Consider the following 18082-nt stretch of genomic DNA (forward strand, 5'->3'; position numbering starts at 1 on the left):
TGGGAGCAAACATTGGCGTGGATGGTTATGGAAACATGGCGTTAGCCTCCCATTATGCACTTACCTCCCTCCCTCTCTGAAATCAGTAGCAAACAATCAATCGCGCCTTCTTCCGTAAGCCTGGGTTACCCGCGCAGCTGCCATAGCACGATAAGCATGGACCCCGCTCAGCTGTACACTATTGTTGTGAGCATTACCAACACCTCGCGCTGTATCCTGCAGCATTTACATAGTCAATACAGGAGCTGCCATACAGAACAATGTGATGACACACAAGCAGCCCTGCTGGAAGACACAGAGTGGAGCAATTTGCAGTTGCTGGTGACAGTCACGCATCACCTTGACATGGTTGAGCACTGTTTCTGGGCCCAGGAAACAAGCACTGACTGGTGAGACTGCATCATTGTGCAGCTACAGGATAACAAGCAGTGGCTGCAGAACTTTCAAAGGCGTAAGGCCACTTTCCAGGAACTGGAGCTTTCCTCAGCCCTGAAGTGCAGCATACTAAAATGAGAGCTGCTCTGACAGTGGAGAAGTGAGTGGCAATAGCTCTATGGAAGCTTGCAACGCCAGACTGCTACCTGTCAGTGGGACATCAATTTGGAGTGGGTAAATCTACCGGGGGATCTGTTGTGATCCAAGTCTGCAAGGCCATCAACAGACTTCTGCTAAGAAGGGTAGTGACTCTGGGAAACATGCAGGACATAGTGGATGGTTTTGCCATGATGGGGTTCTCTAACTGTGGTGGGGTGATAGATGGAACATATATCCCTATCTTGGCAACAGACCACCTTGCCAAAGAGTAAATAAACCGAAACGGGTACTTCTCAATGGTGTTGCAAGCGTTGGTGGATCACAGGGGCCATTTCACCAACATCCACATGGGATGGTCGGGAAAGGTGCATGATGTGCGTGTCTTTAGGAACTCCGGTCTGTTCAGAAAGCTGCAAGCAGGGACTTTCTTTCCAGACTGCAAAATAACCATTGGTGATGTTGAAATGCCAATCGTGATCCTGGGAGACCCTGCCTACCTCTTGCTCCCATGGCTCATGAAGCTGTACATAAGCAGCCGTGACAGCAGTAAGGACTGGTTTGACCATAGGCTGAGCAAGTGCAGAATGGTGGTGGAATGTGCGTTTGGACGTTTAAAAGGTCACTGGCACCGTTTGCTGACTAGATTAGATTTCAATGAAAGCAATATCCCCATTGTTACTGCTGCCTGCTGTCTGAGTCATAATATCTGTGAAACAAAAGGAGAAAAGTTTCTGCTGGGAAGGAAGGTTGAGGCAGATCGCTTGGCAGCCAGTTTTGACTAGCCAGATACCAGGCAAGTAAGAAGAGAACATCGAGGGGCTCTATGTCTCTATGAGCCTTTGAAAGCCAGCAATGAGCCAGAGTAATGTGACACTCATCAGTGTTGTTTCTTACCAAACTATTTCCTCCATCGCATTTTCTTCCCTGTAAACTCAACCCCCACCAACCATAGAGTTTTGAATGAATAAAGAGCCTTTTCTCCTCAATCAGTTAAGTTTTATTATGCACACAAACACACAGAGACAGCAAAGAAAAGTAAGATAAGCTGGGGCAAAAGTGCTGATAAAACAGTGGGGGAAGAAACAAGAAAAGCTTGCTTACAGATGCACTGCAATAACAATCAAAGGTGTGAGAATGTGCACCTTCTGGTCCTTGTACCCTGCCCTGGTGTTGAGTGCAAGCGATACTGAACTTCGCCCCCTCCCCATAGGACATTTTGGGGGAGGAGGATATAGAATTGGGCGATGATGGCAACAGGTTCAGCATAGGCTGCAGAGGGACTCTAGCATCCAGCTGCCTTTCCTGAACTGCAACCAGATGCCTCAACATGTCTGACTGCTCCTTCATAATCCACAGCATCTCTTCCTCAATGGCATGCTTTTGTTCCCTGCTTGCTGTCCAGTCCTCCCTGTCCATATCCAGGTTCTCAGACAATGTAATCCTCCATGCTCTGAGCTCCATGTGGTCACTCTCAGAGGCATGCATTAACTCATCGAACATGTCCTCCCAAATCTTCTTTTTCTACCTTCTAATCTGGGAAAGTCATGTCCCAGTGTGGAGGATGCGCCGACGGACAAGGTTTCAGCTGCAAGGAATGCAAAACACAAGGGTAGCATTGACCATGCACACATGGTTTCTGGTGCAAGGTTAATTTTTGTATAACAAACCCCACCCCTCAATACACTTCACTGCAAGTCACAACGTAATCACAACTGCTGGCTATTGCAAGAGTCAGTTTGCTGCTCCAGCCATGGTAAGGCCACAAGGCATGGGTGAAAGGTCTTGTGCTACTGCTTTTGTGAAGACATCCTTGGGATCACAGGTTGTTACTTGAGAAAAGTTCCCTTTCCTCCAGCAACCTGGATGATCTTGAGGACAGGCACCAGTGTAAAGCCCCCCAAATAGTTTTGTTTTGTTTTTTTAACTAAAGCGGCATCAGGTTGGAGGGGGGAAAGGGAAACAAACAGGAAGCCGTCACCCCCCCTTTTTTTTAATGCTGCTTGCAATAAACAGTGATCCCTTCCAACCACAACTATGGCATGTGAGAATGTGGTTGTGTAACCCAGATTTCACCAAACGGGGAGCAGATTACTTGTTGAATTGTTTGTGGTATAAGGGTTGGCATTGAAATCTTCCTCCCGTTTCCCCTATGCAATATCACTCTCCTGAGGGTAACAGAGGTGGCAAGCGTCTGGGTACAGACCTGGTCCTTATGCTGCAATGATGCTCACAGAGTTAATACTGGAGTAGCACCAGAAAGTGTCCTACTGTGGTGGACGAAAAAGGCAGCCGCTTCCCAGAAACCTTCTGCAAAGGATTGCAGAGTACCTCCATGAAAGCTTCCTAAAGATCTTCATGGAGGATTCCCGGGCTATCCCTTTGCACACAAACAGTCTTGTTGGGAAATCACCCTCTGCATAGATGGAGTGGCCACCGATACCCACTACACCTAATTTTTTGTCCAGATTAAACATAAAAAATAACAGCATGTAACCCCTACAGTTTGATTAGAAATGTGTACTCACCAGAGGTGCCTTCCCCGGCATCTGCTGGCAACTGGCCTTTTGAAGGGATGGGCTCCAGGGTTAAAAACAGTTCTTGGCTGTCAGGGAGAATGGATGCTCTGCCTGCCTGCCTCACATTCTCCTCCTCCTCCTCTTCCTTGTAACAATGACCTCCTCGTTGTTGCTCAAGGTCACCCAGTGCTTCCGGGAGGTATCCATGGAACGTTTTGGGGTAGTGGTGGGGTTGCCACTGAGAATCACGTACAGCTCCTCATAAAAGCAGCATGTCTGTGGGGCAGAACCAGAATGACCGTTCGCCTCCCTTGTCTTCTGGTATACTTGTCAATGCTCCTTCATTTTCATACTGCACTGCTGCATGTCCCTGGTGTAGCCCTTTTCCCCATGCCCTGTGCAATCTTGGCATAGATGTCAGCATTTCTTTTGCTGGATCGGAGCTCTGCCTGCACAGACTCTTCTCCCCACACCACAATAAGCTCCACCACCTCCTGTGTACTCCATGCTGGAGCATGTTTGTGGCCTTGAGTCTCCATGATCAGCTGTGCTGGCAAGCTCACCACATTGATCAAACAGGAAATGAAAATTCAAAAGTTCCCAGGGCTTTAACAGGGGAGTAGCCATTTCCTATGTACCTGGTTGACGTGCAGTTGAAAGTGCTCTCCAGAGTGGTCACAGCGGAGCACTGTGGGATACCTCCTGGACACGGTGGATTTGATTTAAATCAGATTTATTTAAATGATGATTTAAATCACTAGTCAGGAAGGCTCAATTTAATCATAGATTTCTACATAAAAGTGCATTTTTGTTGGTTCTCATAAACTTAATACATATTCTTCACAACTCAGAGATAGATGGTTTCATTTTTAGAAGGTACCCACTATACATTTTTAAAGTGATTTATTCTGAAAACTTTTCAGATTAGTTTTACAGTGATATCAAAAATTTTTCATTTACCAAAGGTAATTGAAGCAGATAGTTCACCTCCCAATGACTTCATAACTATCTCCAATTCAACAGGTTAATCATTAATATTTGGAGGATTTTCTTGCCATGGTGTATTAGGAGGAGAATATTACCAGACAGACATTTAGATTGTTTAATTTAACTAAAACAACAATGTTATGTATTCTGGATTTTTTTCTTCAACAGCAAACACATAATATTTTAACAAAACAAGCATATGCATTTTTGAATTTAGTTAAACATTCAAGTTTTTTAAAATCAGGTTTGTTTTTGTTAAAATTGTTTTTAACTAAAATAGTTAAATGAAATATTTAAAAAATAAAATAAAAATTAACTGTGTCACCCAGGTCAACATGAGAAACTTAAAATATTGGCGTCTGCAGCTAATTCAGTCATCTTCACCTTCATTTTCCTGTTTGTTCATAATTTGGAAAAGAAAAACAAGCTTTCCTGCTTTTTCAAGTCCCAAACAATTTCTCAAATTTGGAATGAATTAGTCCAAAGGAAAAAAATATTCTTTCTACACCAGCAGAAGAAGCTACTGCTGTTAAAGTTAGATTATCAGTTCAACAGTCTCTGACTCCAAGTGCTTACGTGACATCTACCAGTTCACTGGTGGGACTTTCTTTAAAACAACATCAGCAAACATATATTTCTTGAATGGTTCACCCTTATCTCTGACGTTTATCATAGTTGGCATTATGGAGGGATTATTCCTGGATGTCCATGTCATAGCCAACTCCTCTTCTGCAGCAGTTAAGGTTTGACCCTGGTACCAAATATTGAGACTATCTGAAAGAAAATGAGCTGGAGATAGTGCTTGTCCCATTCATTTTTTTAATGCTTGTAATTTAACTCTCTTTGCATATTTCTCTTCTAAGATCTCACTCAGTTCCTTCCAAATTTCAACAGTGTCAGCAATAAAACAGCTATTTCCCTGCATTTTGTTCAAGACTGCAGGAATAGGCTTCAGGATACTCAGCATGTGTTCAACATTTCTCTTGAGCCCACCATTGAGAACTTTAGCTAAGACAGCGCCATCTATTTTTTCACGATTTTGTTCACAAACTGTCATCAGATTAGCTCAGTTCTTGATATAGTGCTCAAAACAGTCCACTACTGAGTTACACTGCACGTCTGGTGGGAGAGTTAGCTTGATTCCTCCCACTTTGTTCAGAGCAGCTGCTGCAAAGTGGTTGTTAAGCAAGTATTCTGCAATTTCAACATTAGCCTTTATTTCTGGAACACTGAAGTCTCTGGCTAGGAGGTGCCTCAAATGAGCACTGCAACCATATGTTATTAGCTTGGGACTCTCTTCACGCTCTTCTAAATTTCTTCTCATCTTGGATACATTTGCAGCATTGTCTGTGACCAAGCTGCGTACTAGACATTTGAATTTTTTTTCACAGTTTGTTATAGCTTTTACTGCTTCTTCTTATAAGTATTCTGCTGTGTGTGCACTTTCTGATGTATCAATTGTTTCTGTAAGGAAGACGTTCCCTTCTTCTGTTGTCAGACACGCACATACAACAGGATCATTGTGGACATTGCTCCACCCATCAAGACTCAGGCTCAATTTCTCCTGCTCAATTTTGCACACTGCTCCATTTTCAATTTGCCTGCGACATCTGCTCTGTTGGGTGGACTGCATCCTGGTCTTAATGACTGAACCACGTTAACGAAGTGTGGGTTCTCTATCATACAGAAAGGAGAGTTTGTTGCATAAACCAAAACGGGCAATTTTTTCATCAATTACCTCTTTTTGTAATCTGCTGGTTCTTATCACAAACTTATCTATGATTGTTTCTGGATGATGGGGATTTTCTATTCTTTTTGCTACAGGTGATATACTGTGGGTATGTCATATACATGATGTGACTGAAACACTAACACTGGCAGATAACTCTGAAACTATAGAAAATGATGGTGATCATGAAGGTGGATAGTCTTCAGAATCCTGTATCTTGAGGATGGATTGTCCTAAACAAAATAAGTCAATGCAGTTAATTATGATTACCATACTGCTCATTTAGTATTACTCATTATATTTAGTATTACTCACTGACACTCAGTACTACTTTAAAGGTGAAATTGTAAAAGGAAGATCTGCCTATTTCAGCTATTTATTTTTTTGTCACAACTGCATCTAAAATTACAGAACCATAGAGTAACAACTATATTGTTTGCTCAAACATGAGAATTCAAGAATAGTTCAGAAGGAAGACAGGCAGTCCTTAGGAAAAAAGTATGAAATAAAAAAGTTTACCAACCTGAAGATCCTGCATGTTCAGACATGTTCCTTTCATCATATTCAATGCAGCTTCCTCCTGAGAAGGAACACTTCTCATGTCATTTCATTCGGGCAATCAGGCCTTGCATTTCTTTGTTGTATTGTTTTCCGTGCTTGGGGCGGCAAAAACCATAGAGCTGCTTCTGACAGGAACCCAACTTGCTCCCTGTGATTACCCCCCCAACTGAGCTTTCTTCGTCCTTTTAAGAGGCCGAGGTGTTTCATGCTATCACTTGACCCCAATTAATCTAGCTCCCTCAGTCTCGCTGAACAGGGCTAAGGTGACCATACATCCCATTCTGGCTGGGGCAGTCCCTTTTTTAAGCCTTGTCCTGGCTGTCCCAACTTTATTTTGGCAAAACTGTGTATTTCTCACATTTGCTCATGCCAACTGAGGAACGCGTGGGTGGGAAGGGAAATGAGTGGCAACACCAGCCCTGCACGAGAGAGAGGGCTCGGGAGAGAGGCTCTCCATGGGCAGGTGGCAGGGGGTCTTGGGCTAGCCCCTCATGCAGCGGGTAGAAAGGGGCCTCAGGCCAAACGGGGTAGAGGGGGGCACTGGCAGCAGGGGGGCTCGGGCAGAGGACACGGGCACAGGAGTTCAGGCCAGCTCTGCATGTAGGCAGAATGCAGTGGGGCTTGGGCCAGCCTCACAGATGGGAGAGAAAGGGAGGCCTCAGGCCGGCCCTATCGGCAGCAGGCAGGTAGGGGTGGGGCGGAGGGGGGGTGTCTCAGGTTGGCCCAGTGTCCTGTTTTCCCTTTGGGAAAATATTGTCATCCTAAACAGGGCTGACTACCCGCAGGCCTTTTGGCCCTTAATGGGCAGGCCACCCTGCTAGAGCCATGCACCTAAGCATACCCAATAATCTGGTGGTTAGGGCATCCTTCTAGGATGTGGGCAACACAGGTGCAAGTCCCTGCTCTGTCTGATTCAGGCCAGAGACTTGAACCTGAATCTCCCATGTCCTCACTGAGAGCCTTTGCTAGTCAGTGTTCTGGGAACAGACACAAAGCTTCAAAAGCTCTTGGGTTTGTCCCAACGCAGAAAAGAATAAGCATTTGAAATCTTGAAATGTTTTTTGCAGGGCAGGAAAAACTTTTCCCTCCCAGCTCTACCTCCAGGCTTACCAGATATACAGTACAAAGGCTTGTGTTTGAGCAGACATCTCTCTGCAGTCTACAGTACTGTGCTTCAAGCCCCTCCTCCTTGCATTAACAAAGTAGGGAAATGACTCCCTTCTGAAAGTCATAATTTTCAATAAATCTGATTAAAGCACAGATGTCCTTGTTCAGCATTAGCGTCTTTATACTGGAATGCATTTCTCATAACTTCCTAATGGCAAAAATGTCTCAGGAGTTGTTTTTTTGTTTGATCTAATACACCCATTTCATTTTTCACTTTTGTTGTTGTTGTTGCTAGTAATATAAAAGCAATGTACCAGCAGGTGGCACAGACGCAACATTTTACACTGCCTTAAAGCAAAATCTGGAGGAGAATGTCCTACACTAATGGAAGACGTTAGCATAGCATGTAGTAAATGCCAAAATCTAAATTAATGCAACATTAAGGTTGGTCTGATAAAAGAAAAGAAAAAGTCAGAAAATGCAAAATGTGAGGTTCCTACAGCAATGTTAACTTGGCCACTCTGCCCATCCTGCATATTTGTGTTTAAAATTTAACAACATAAATAGAAATGTAGAAAAAGAAGAAGAAAAAAACCTACATTTGTATACCTTAGCTGATTTGACATTGAGGTAGAAGTCTTTGCTTTGCTTGATTTTTTAAAAACTTTTTATTTTAGCAGGCATCCTTCAAAATACATTAATATAGCTGGCCTCATTTACAGAATCATAGAAGATTAGGGTTAGAAGAGACCTCAGGAGGTCATCCAGTCCAACCCCCTGCTCAACGCAGGACCAACACCAACTAAATCATCCCAGCCAGGGCTTTGTCAAGCTGGGCCTTAAAAACCTCTGAGGAAGGAGAGTCCACCACCTCCCTAGGTAACCCATTCCAGTGCTTCACCCCCTTCCTACTGAAACAGTTTTTCCTAATATCCAACCTAAACCTCCCCCACTGCAACTTGAGACCATTGCTCCTTGTTCTGTCATCTGCTATCACTGAGAACAGTTGAGCTCCATCCTCTTTGGAACCCCCCTTCAGGTATTTGAAGGCTGCTATCAAATCCCCTCATCATTCTTCTCTTCTGCAGACTAAACACGCCCAGTTCCCTCAACCTCTCCTCGTAAGTTATGTGTTCCAACCCCCAGATCATTTTTGTTGCCCTCCACTGGATTCTCTTCAATTTGTCCACATCCTTTCTGTAGTGGGGCCCCCAAAACTGGATGCAATACTCCAGATGTGGCCTCACCAGTGCCGAATAGAGGGGAATAATCACTTTCCTTGATCTGCTGGCAATGCTCCTACTAATGCAGCCCAATATGCCGTTAGCCTTTTTGGCAACAAGGGCACATTGCTGACTCATATCCATCTTCTCATCCACTGTAATCCCCAGGTCCTTTTCTGCAGAACTGCTGCTTAACCAGTCGGTCCCCAGCCTGTAGCAGTGCATGGGATTCTTCCATCCTAAGTGCAGGACTCTGCACTTTTCCTTGTTGAACCTCATCAGATTTCTTTTGGCCCAATCCTCCAATTTGTCTTAGTCATTCTGAACCCTATCCCTACCCTCCAGCGTATCTACCTCTCGCCTCAGCCTAGTGTCATCTGCAAACTTGATGAGGGTGCAATCCATCCCATCATCCAGATCATTAAAGATGTTGAACAAAACCAGCCTCAGGACCGACCCCTGGGGCACACCGCATGATACCAGCTGCCAATTAGACCTCGAGCCATTGATCACTACCCATTGAGCCCAACAATCCAGCCATCTTTCTATCCACCTTATAGTCCATTCATCCAATCCATACTTTGCCTTTTTCCAATCGTACGGGACCTCCCCCGATTGCCACAAATTCTCAAAGATAATGGCCAGTGGCTCTGCAATCACATCAGCCAATTCCCTTAGCACCCTTGGATGCATTAGATCTGGACACATGGACTTGTGCATGTCCAGCTTTTCTAAATAGTCCTTAACCTGTTCTTTCACCACTGAGGGCTGCTCACCTCCTCCCCATACCGGGATAACAGTGTTGGAGCTGACCCTGTCTGTGAAGACCGAGGCAAAAAAAAGCATTGAGTGCTTCATCTTTTTCCACATCATCTGTAACTAGGTGGCCTCCCCCATTCATTAAGGGTGCCACACGTTTCCTGACCTTTTTCTTGTTGCTAACATACCTGTAGAACCCTTCTTGTTACCTTTCAAATCCCTTGCTAGCTGCAACTCCAGCTGTGTTTTGGCCTTCCTGATTACAACCCTGCATGCTCAAGCAATATTTTTATACTCCTTTCTAGTCATCTGTCCAAGTTTCCACTTCTTGTAAGCTTCCATTTTGTGTTTAAGTTCAACAAAGATTTCACTGTTAAGCCAAGCTGGTCGCCTGCCATATTTGCTATTCTTTTTGGACATTGGGATGGTTTGTTCCTGCACCCTCAATAAGGCTTCTTTAAAATACAGCCAGCTTTCCTGGACTCCTTTCCCCCACATATTAGCCTCCCAGGGGATCCTGTCCATCAGTTCCCTAAGAGAGTCAAAGTCTGCTTTTCTGAAGTCCAGGGTCTGTATTTTGCTACTGTCTTTTCTTCCTTTTGTCAGGATCTTGACCTCCACCTCTCATGGTCACTGCTGCCCAGATTGCCATCCACTTCTACTTCCTCTACCAATTCTACCCTGTTTGTAAGCAGCAGGTCAAGAGGAAAATGGCCCCTGGTTGGTTCCTCCGGTAGTTGGACCAGGAAGTTGTCCCCAACACTATCCAAAAACTTCCTGGCTTGTCTGTGCACTACTGTATTGCTCTCCCAGCAGATGTGAGGGTGGTTGAAGTCCCCATTAGAACCAGGGCCTGTGTTCTTATCTTCCTAAATTATTTCCTAAAGAAAAAAAAACTGTGGTGATGGTGAAAATGCACCAGAGCATACTTCCAGAACTGAACTCATACGTTGCACTTATCTGGAGCTGAGAAAAACTGTACTATTGCCTCCTTGAAATCAACTGGGGTTGGCTGGAGCAAGGACTTGCTTATACAATCTGGAATGCTCTCACGGGGGAGAAGGGGGGAGATTCTGCACCAAAAAATTAAAAATTCTATGCGGCTGTTCTGGTGCCACAGTGGCCTCTGTTGGGTGAAAGGCAGAACTGCAGTACTTCTTAGGCAGAATGTTTTTTCTGCAGGAAAAGAATTCTGCGCCGAACATCAATTCTGCACATATATAGTGGTGCAAAATTCTCCCAGGAGTAATAGTAATCTACTTCAAATTTCCAGATTCTTTAGGTCCCAGTACATTGTGGGACACAAAACCCCAGAGCTCAGATCTGAACTGAATGTATAATGTAATGATCAAATATTGACATGTATTTTGGAGAGAGAGTAATGGGCCTGCCAAGTACAGGCAAGAAGTACAGTTTGATAGAAAAGGCTGAGGAAAGGTGATTGTTGAAGTTAATTTTCTAAGAGACTCATGGGGCAAAACTAATCCCCAGCACCCAAGGAGGGGAAGAAGAATACTCTCATCAAGGCAATGAAATTACAGTGGAGCCAGAGCCACTCCATGAAGCCCGTACGGTGAAGAGAACTTGCAGAGGCATGGTGCATCCCTCTGCAGTTTGAACATCCCCCCATGCCTCTAGTGCAGCAGCCACACCAGTTTTGCTGCTGTACCTGTACCAGTGAAGGCAGGATTTGCCCTTTATGTGCAGAACCGTGACACTAATAACTTGGGGAGATTTGGTTCAGATTTGTCAGAGACAGAATAAATAGAAATCCAATTAGTAAATGAAGTGCATCAGACCTGCCCTGGCCCCTGCTCTTCACTGCCATTCAGTTGGCCTAAAGAGGGTGGAAAGAAAACATAAGCAGTCAGCTTGGAAACCCTCTGGCAAGGAGAAATTCTTGGGTGGTGTAGAGACACCATAGCCAGTCGTTATGTTGCCTCTCTTCAGGAACTTACAGAGGGGACATGATGAGGTCATGCCAAGAAGGGTGTGTGACCAGAGTGCCACTGTGTTCTAACAATCTCCAATTGATATATCAGATCCTTGGAATCATAGCTAGTCCTTAGGCTCCACTAAACTATACAGGATCCAGCACAGAACCAGCCCCAGGGTTATAGAAAGTGCCCTTTTCACAGTTCTTCCTCTCAGTGACCCTCACCATTTATAAGCACAGCTAAGGATTGAATCCATTATGTTGGCTAAATTTAGGCTGAATTTTTTAAACAAAATTGATCATATTGGAAAGCAATTTTAAAATAATTCCTTTACACAATTAATTGTGGAATACAGACAGAGGCATAGACACCTGCATGAATGTAGTAAATGAACATAGAATTGCTGAAGTTTTCCCAACTGTGAAATGAAACCTGTTAATTACCACCATTCACTTTGAAGACACTACGCGCATGCATTTATTTCCAATGCAGTTACAATATTTATGGAATTAATGGTCCATTCTTAAAAATCTGTAGTATTTAGAATTCTGTGATGAAGTCATTTTATTAGAAGATGGAGAAATATATGAAAGGGGAACTCACAAAGATTTAATGAAAGAAAAAGGACGCTATGCTCAGCTAATTCAAAACCTCTATATGGAGCAAGCAAAGGTAACAGTTTGCCCTTACTCTTAAACATATTCTGCTTTTCATGCCTTAGAATATTGAAAATAGGGTTTCAGATCACACAAGTAAATTTTTCTTATTTTACAGGACCCAGAAATTATTTTGACTGGATCAATGAAAGAACCAACGAGCAAAACTCAGGATAAGAGTAATTCCTCAGGAAGCTCTTATGAAGGAGTTGAAAATCCTGGTAATGTATTTTAGGACAATAATCCGAATTGCCTATACTCTGTTGTCTAAAGAAGACTAACTGTTCTTTCATACCACATAGCTTTTGTTATCTCTGATGAAGAAATCATCATAAAGGAACCTGAGAGAGACCCACAAAGGGGAAATAACACAGGTATGCTACAAAGATTCAATTGTGCATCTTTCCAAATTGTTGTTTTTAAAAAAAATGAATTTAATTGTATATTAATATAGATTTCTGATTTGAAAGAGACTGCTGCATTAAAAATATGCTGTGTCCATCAACTAGTTTCTGTTCCTCATATCCTCTTGCCTGCACTGATTAGCTGCTCTTTTAGGGATAGCATTGTCTTTTTGCTCTGTTTGTACAGCACAATGGGATGTTGGTGCATGACTGCAAAACAAATAATTATTCTAAAATAATAATAAAATTGCCTTTCCTGACATGATGGGCAGAGAGGCAGATCAATCATCATTGCCGCCTCACTTTTTGGAACAGTTTTAGATTAATTAAAATTTGTGAAAAATGCCACACCGAGAATATTGTAAGCTGATGTCTTCCTTTTGGAACAAGCAGGGCTGGCTCCAGGCACCAGCGCAGCAGCGCAGCTTGGGGCGGCCAACGGAAAGGGACAGCATGTCCGTTCCTCAGCGGTAAGTCCCTCTGAGAGGGACAGAGGGAAGGACCTGCCACAGAATTGCCGCCGAAGGATGAAGTGGCGGCAGTAGAGCTCCTGCCGAAGTGCTGCCGATTGCGGCTTTCCCCCCTCCCTGCTGCTTGGGATGGTAAAAATGCTGGAGCCAGCCCTGGGAACAAACATAACACAGACAGTTGCAGTGCAAGCATCCCAACATTTGCTCTGCCACTGTGCCTCCACTCTGTCCAACTGAGGCAGTGCTGGACAGGTAGTAAGTCTGGGGTGTGTGAGTGGGGGGGTTTCTAAAGAGAGTCCTACCTCCACCTTCCATGTTGGTGGGGTGACACAACCTGAGAGACGTTTTTTCAACTTGGTTGGAGGAATACGAGCAACTTTGAAATATATAAAATGTAACTTGTGGAAGAGTGGAGTTATGGCCAAAAAACTACAGGGAGGAGACAGAGAAGATAAGACACAGCCCATTTTGTTATCTGTCCTGCAAGATGTAAACTTGTAAGCACTGACACTGTTCCTTCATTTGCATAGCTGACACTGTCACTTATAAGCACATCTCTCACAAATATGAAGAAGTTAAAATTACCTTGGCTAAGCTGCCAGACAGAGCCTTCAGTCGAACCAAAGGTCACAGTATTATGCTGAACAGAAGTTTCTCATTAGTATTGCCCAAAGTGGCTGGAACTGTTATTTCAATAACTGTTCTATTTCTGCTCTTAAAATCCTTTCAAAGAAACATAATGGGGGTAGGACAAACAAAAGACACTTACAAAGCTAAATCAAAGTTACAGGGATGTTATAATGTAAAGGACTAATATAGACAGCAAATTACTTTTATCTATAAAACCTCTCCCTTCACATCAAATTCTATACATTAGCAGTGTAGTGATATACACAGTTTTATAACTGTATTAGGTGGAGCAGAAAAATTTGGTTTCTTATTCTGCTCAGCATGCATATTGCTCTGTCGAGGATGAGGAAGAAGAACAGGAATGTCAATAGATTTTTGCATTCAAACCTATCGATCATTTTCAGCAAATCCATATCATTTACATTTTAATTCTCATCACGATTTTCTAGTCATTCAAAAACCATTATAAAACTGGAGGGAGCATTTACCATATGGCAGCATCCAGAGGCAGCGGGGATTCTTTAAAAGAAGGAATACATTTCACTGAGTTTCTTATGAAGCTATAAATATGTATTTTAGCAGATAGAGTCTTTTATTTTGGTTTAGCATGCCCAGGATTCCTTGATATTGGGTCAAAATTTTGTTACAGAAATGTATACTTTTTGTTTGTGTAGTAGCTCCTGTAAACCAACTTGTTAGAAAAGAGGAAAAACAAGAAGGCTCAGTGACATGGAAAACCTATCACGCTTATATTAAGGCATCTGGAGGTACATTCTGCAAAAATGTTTTTATGCTGATTTTTTTCTTTGATATTTCCATTTTTAAAGCTAGGATTCCTTTCCAATGTTTTTCTCTAAATCTAAACTTTAATATTTCAGTTTCAGATTGCCTCATTCTTGATCTCTGTTAAAGTTTCCTGCTTTAAACTTATTGAAATTAGACAAACACACAATAAAATGGTTGTATTTCTCAAGAAACAAAGCATTATAATCTGCTGATATATTTATAACCTAGAATTGCAGATCACTGGGTTTTATAGAGAAATATGTTAGTAACTGAGTAATAACTTAAGATATTCTGACATTTATTAGAGAGAAAATGTGAAACATTCTAGGCAGAGCGGACCCTGAAAAGCAAAATTTGGATCTAGATTGGGATTTCAAGATCGAAGTTTGGAATAATTCACATCTGCGTTTTGGTCCAGCTCATTAGATAGAGAAGTCAGCAGTGCATTTATGTAAATATGTATGCATATTTTTACCCTTAAGATTTTATCCCTCTGATATAAAATATACTGTCTGGGCCTATGGTTAGCCATAGGCACAATTACTGTGCCTGTAAAAGTGCGCACACAACTATTTGACCACAAATCCCTTATATGCATATGCAAACAATCATTTATGTTCACAGATCACACAATAACACACATGAATGAGAGTGAGACCAATTTACCAGATTTTAAATATGAATTATTAATCCTTATAACCCCTTTTAGGTTCATAGCCAGGGAGCATTGCCCACTATTTCAATGCTGGTTCATAGTAAGAATCATGTGGGGTGTGTGTGTGCAGTGAGTATGCATATACTTTAGTATGTACGTCAAGTGTTTTCCCAAACATTAATTTACTAACAGATTCTGAAACCCACACTCACAATCAATAACATTTTGTACAGTGAGGCTGCTCACTTGAATAAGAGCTACTTAATATGAGCAAGGATTGCAGAATCTGGCCCTTAGCCACCATTCTGGAAAATACCAAAACCAGTTAATATCAGTTCCTCTTCTCTGGGCTAATGGGTTAAATTCAGAAGCCCCTATTCAGTTTTTACCTTGACCTTTACTTCAGGATTTTACTCCTTGTCCCCACATTCTTGTAAATGGCAGTTCTGCACTTATAGGAAGAGAAGAATAAATACAGACTAAACAATAAAGTCTTTGCTGAGAAGATACACAACAGAGTACATGAGTATAGTATGTTTAACCATTCTTACACCATCAGTTATTAGTCTGATCTTTTGTTCCATTTGCAGGTTTCATAATGTCTTCTTTTGTTGTACTTCTCTTTATTTTGATGATTGGCTGCTCAACCTTCAGCAATTGGTGGTTAAGTTTCTGGCTAGAACAGGGCTCAGGGGTAAGTGTAACAATTTAATTGTAAATTTCTGCTCCTTAAAAACAGAGTTGCACATATATTTGAAGTATTTAATATGAATAATAAAGCTCCACTCCAGCATCTGTTGCATTAAGACAGTTGCTGTACGGCTTCCTTCAAACCTTGCTTCAGATAAAATTCTTCTTTATTTTAATTTCTTCCCATCTCAATTGCAGTTCCTTTTTAAATGGTTTTCATAAATCCTCTCTCTCTAAACTTCAGAGGGCCACTCTCTCTTCCTCTGAATTTTGTTGAACTTGCTCTTGAAAGTGTTCAGTGTGTCATCATTTACACCGTGCTCGTTCAGATTCATATTGCTGAGACTATTTCTCTCTCTCTCTCTCTGAGCAAATTATGGTGTGATTGCCGCTTTAGCTAGCCTGAGTAACAACAGTAGCGAAGATGGGGCAGCACAGGCTTCAATATGGGCTAGCAACCCAAGTGTGTACCCAGGGTTCCTGGTGGGCTTCTACTGGGATGGATCGCCTGCACTGAAGCCTGTGCCACCACATCTTCGCTATTGTTACCCAGGCTAGTTCGATTAGAGCTAGTATCAGTATGCCTATTGGCAGTAAATCACCACTTCATTTGCTGTGTGCACAGGGCCGGCTCTAGCCATTTTGCCGCCCCAAGCACGGCAGCACGCCGCGGGGGGTGCTTTGCCGCTCACCGATCCCACGGCTCCGGTGGATCTCCTGCAAGCGGCCCTGCGGAGGGTCCGCTGGTCCCGCGGCTCCGGTGGACCTCCCACAGGTGTGCCTGCAGATGCTCCACCAGAGCCGTGGGACCGGCGGACCCTCCGCAGAGACGCCTGCAGGAGGTCCACCGGAGCCTCCTGCCGCCCTCCCGGCAACCAGCAGAGCGCCTCCTGTAGCATGTCGCCCCAAGCACACGCTTGGCGCGCTGGGGCCTGGAGCCAGCCCTGTGTGTGCACGCTCTCTAAGTAAATGGACCATATCACCCCTGCCACTTTCAGCAGCTTCCTGCCAGTTCCAATGCAACATTGCCCTCCTGGTTTGCAACAGTGTCCCTGGACTCAATCCACACTGTCCTTTTAGCCTTACATTTATCTAATCCCCTCCTACCTCACTCATTCCACCTCTACAATTTTGGGCTCCTCCAGAAGTTAATCTTTCTCTGATGCTGTTGTATGTCCTGTATCTAGGATTCTCTGTCATCTCTCTCCAACCCACTGACTCACATACTCACCCTAAATTTCACTTCAAAACCTTTTCCTTCCTCTTTGGCATAGAATGAAGTCTCCGTAAAGAGCTCTGAGATAATGCATATTAAGTATGCCATGTAAAAGTCAAATTGATTATATTGTATTATATACGAGCTGGGAATTCAAAGCTGTGTATGTCTGATTTATTGCTTCACATTTTTTCACAATGAATAGAAATAAATGGACATGAATCATGTACTGATTTGTATTAGTGTTAGTGCTCTATTGTTGTACATGTTTTACTGGAACAAAATCAGACCTAAATTTCCCATTATCATTAGATAAAAATAATTTAGAGCTAAATTGTGCCTTCTTGCCAGCTGAAGTGCACTGGAGGCCCTGGATCGTAGAGGTACAATGCCTCCCTGGCAACCCAGTTGCATAGGATTGGGGAGAAGTAATTTGCAACATCCCTTTCTGGGGTCCAGCATCTTGCCCCCTTTGCCAGGCACCTGACTACCAGAGCTGGCCAGTGCATCGACTCCCCACTTTACCAGCCCAGTTTCAAAAGACTGTTGGGGAGAAATTTCTTCCTTCTACTTGTCTTTGCAGCTATGTCAGGTTTAGGCAAGTGTGAAAACTTGCCCCTTTGTAGCACTACAAAAGTGCTTCATAGATGAACATGTTCCCTATCACTAAATAAAAGGGGATTAACTAGCTGACACTGACTCAACTTTAGGTGTTTGGGTTTTTTAATGACAGAAAAACCTAACAATAATGTAAATGAAAACAGCTTTTGTATAAGGTTCTGGTATGCTGTGTTTATAACCCAAAAACTATAATACAATAAATAAATAAATAAATAATACATAGCTTTTATAGAGCATGTTTCATCAGTAGATCTCAAAATGCTCTACAAAGGAAGTAAGCATCATTAGTAACTTTGTATTCATGCATCAAAACCATGAAGCATAATTTCCAGTAAAAAGGATCAATTTGTTTTCATCCTAAAGGAAATGCAAAATATGAATATAATTAATGGAGAAAAGTAAAATTGGTTCTTAAAAATTTAAGGTGTTATCATTAACAGGTTAAAAATTTGCTTTTTTTTAAAATAGGGATATCTCTGACAGTGTCCCTGAAAAGATAGATATTAATTTTTCCCCTCTTAAATTTACTATATTTAAGATATTTCAAAGGCAAGAAGCTAAAAGACTCCTGATAACTGCAGCTATTTTTTATAAACAAGGG

General features: G+C 42.6%; 1 protein-coding gene across 1 annotated transcript in view; it reads left to right on the forward strand.

Moving 5' to 3' along the window:
• The window catches only part of ABCC12 (ATP binding cassette subfamily C member 12), an 87328-nt gene that overhangs the window by 44786 nt on the left and 24460 nt on the right, over positions 1–18082 (forward strand). Inside the window, exons 14-18 of the mRNA XM_030581977.1 lie at positions 11891–12025; positions 12128–12230; positions 12312–12383; positions 14188–14280; positions 15545–15648. Of these exons, the coding sequence (XP_030437837.1) occupies positions 11891–12025; positions 12128–12230; positions 12312–12383; positions 14188–14280; positions 15545–15648 (507 nt within the window). The remainder of the gene's footprint in view (positions 1–11890; positions 12026–12127; positions 12231–12311; positions 12384–14187; positions 14281–15544; positions 15649–18082) is intronic.

The sequence above is a fragment of the Gopherus evgoodei genome, chromosome 12 (genome assembly GCF_007399415.2).
Source record: "Gopherus evgoodei ecotype Sinaloan lineage chromosome 12, rGopEvg1_v1.p, whole genome shotgun sequence".
NCBI classification, from domain to species: domain Eukaryota; kingdom Metazoa; phylum Chordata; order Testudines; family Testudinidae; genus Gopherus; species Gopherus evgoodei.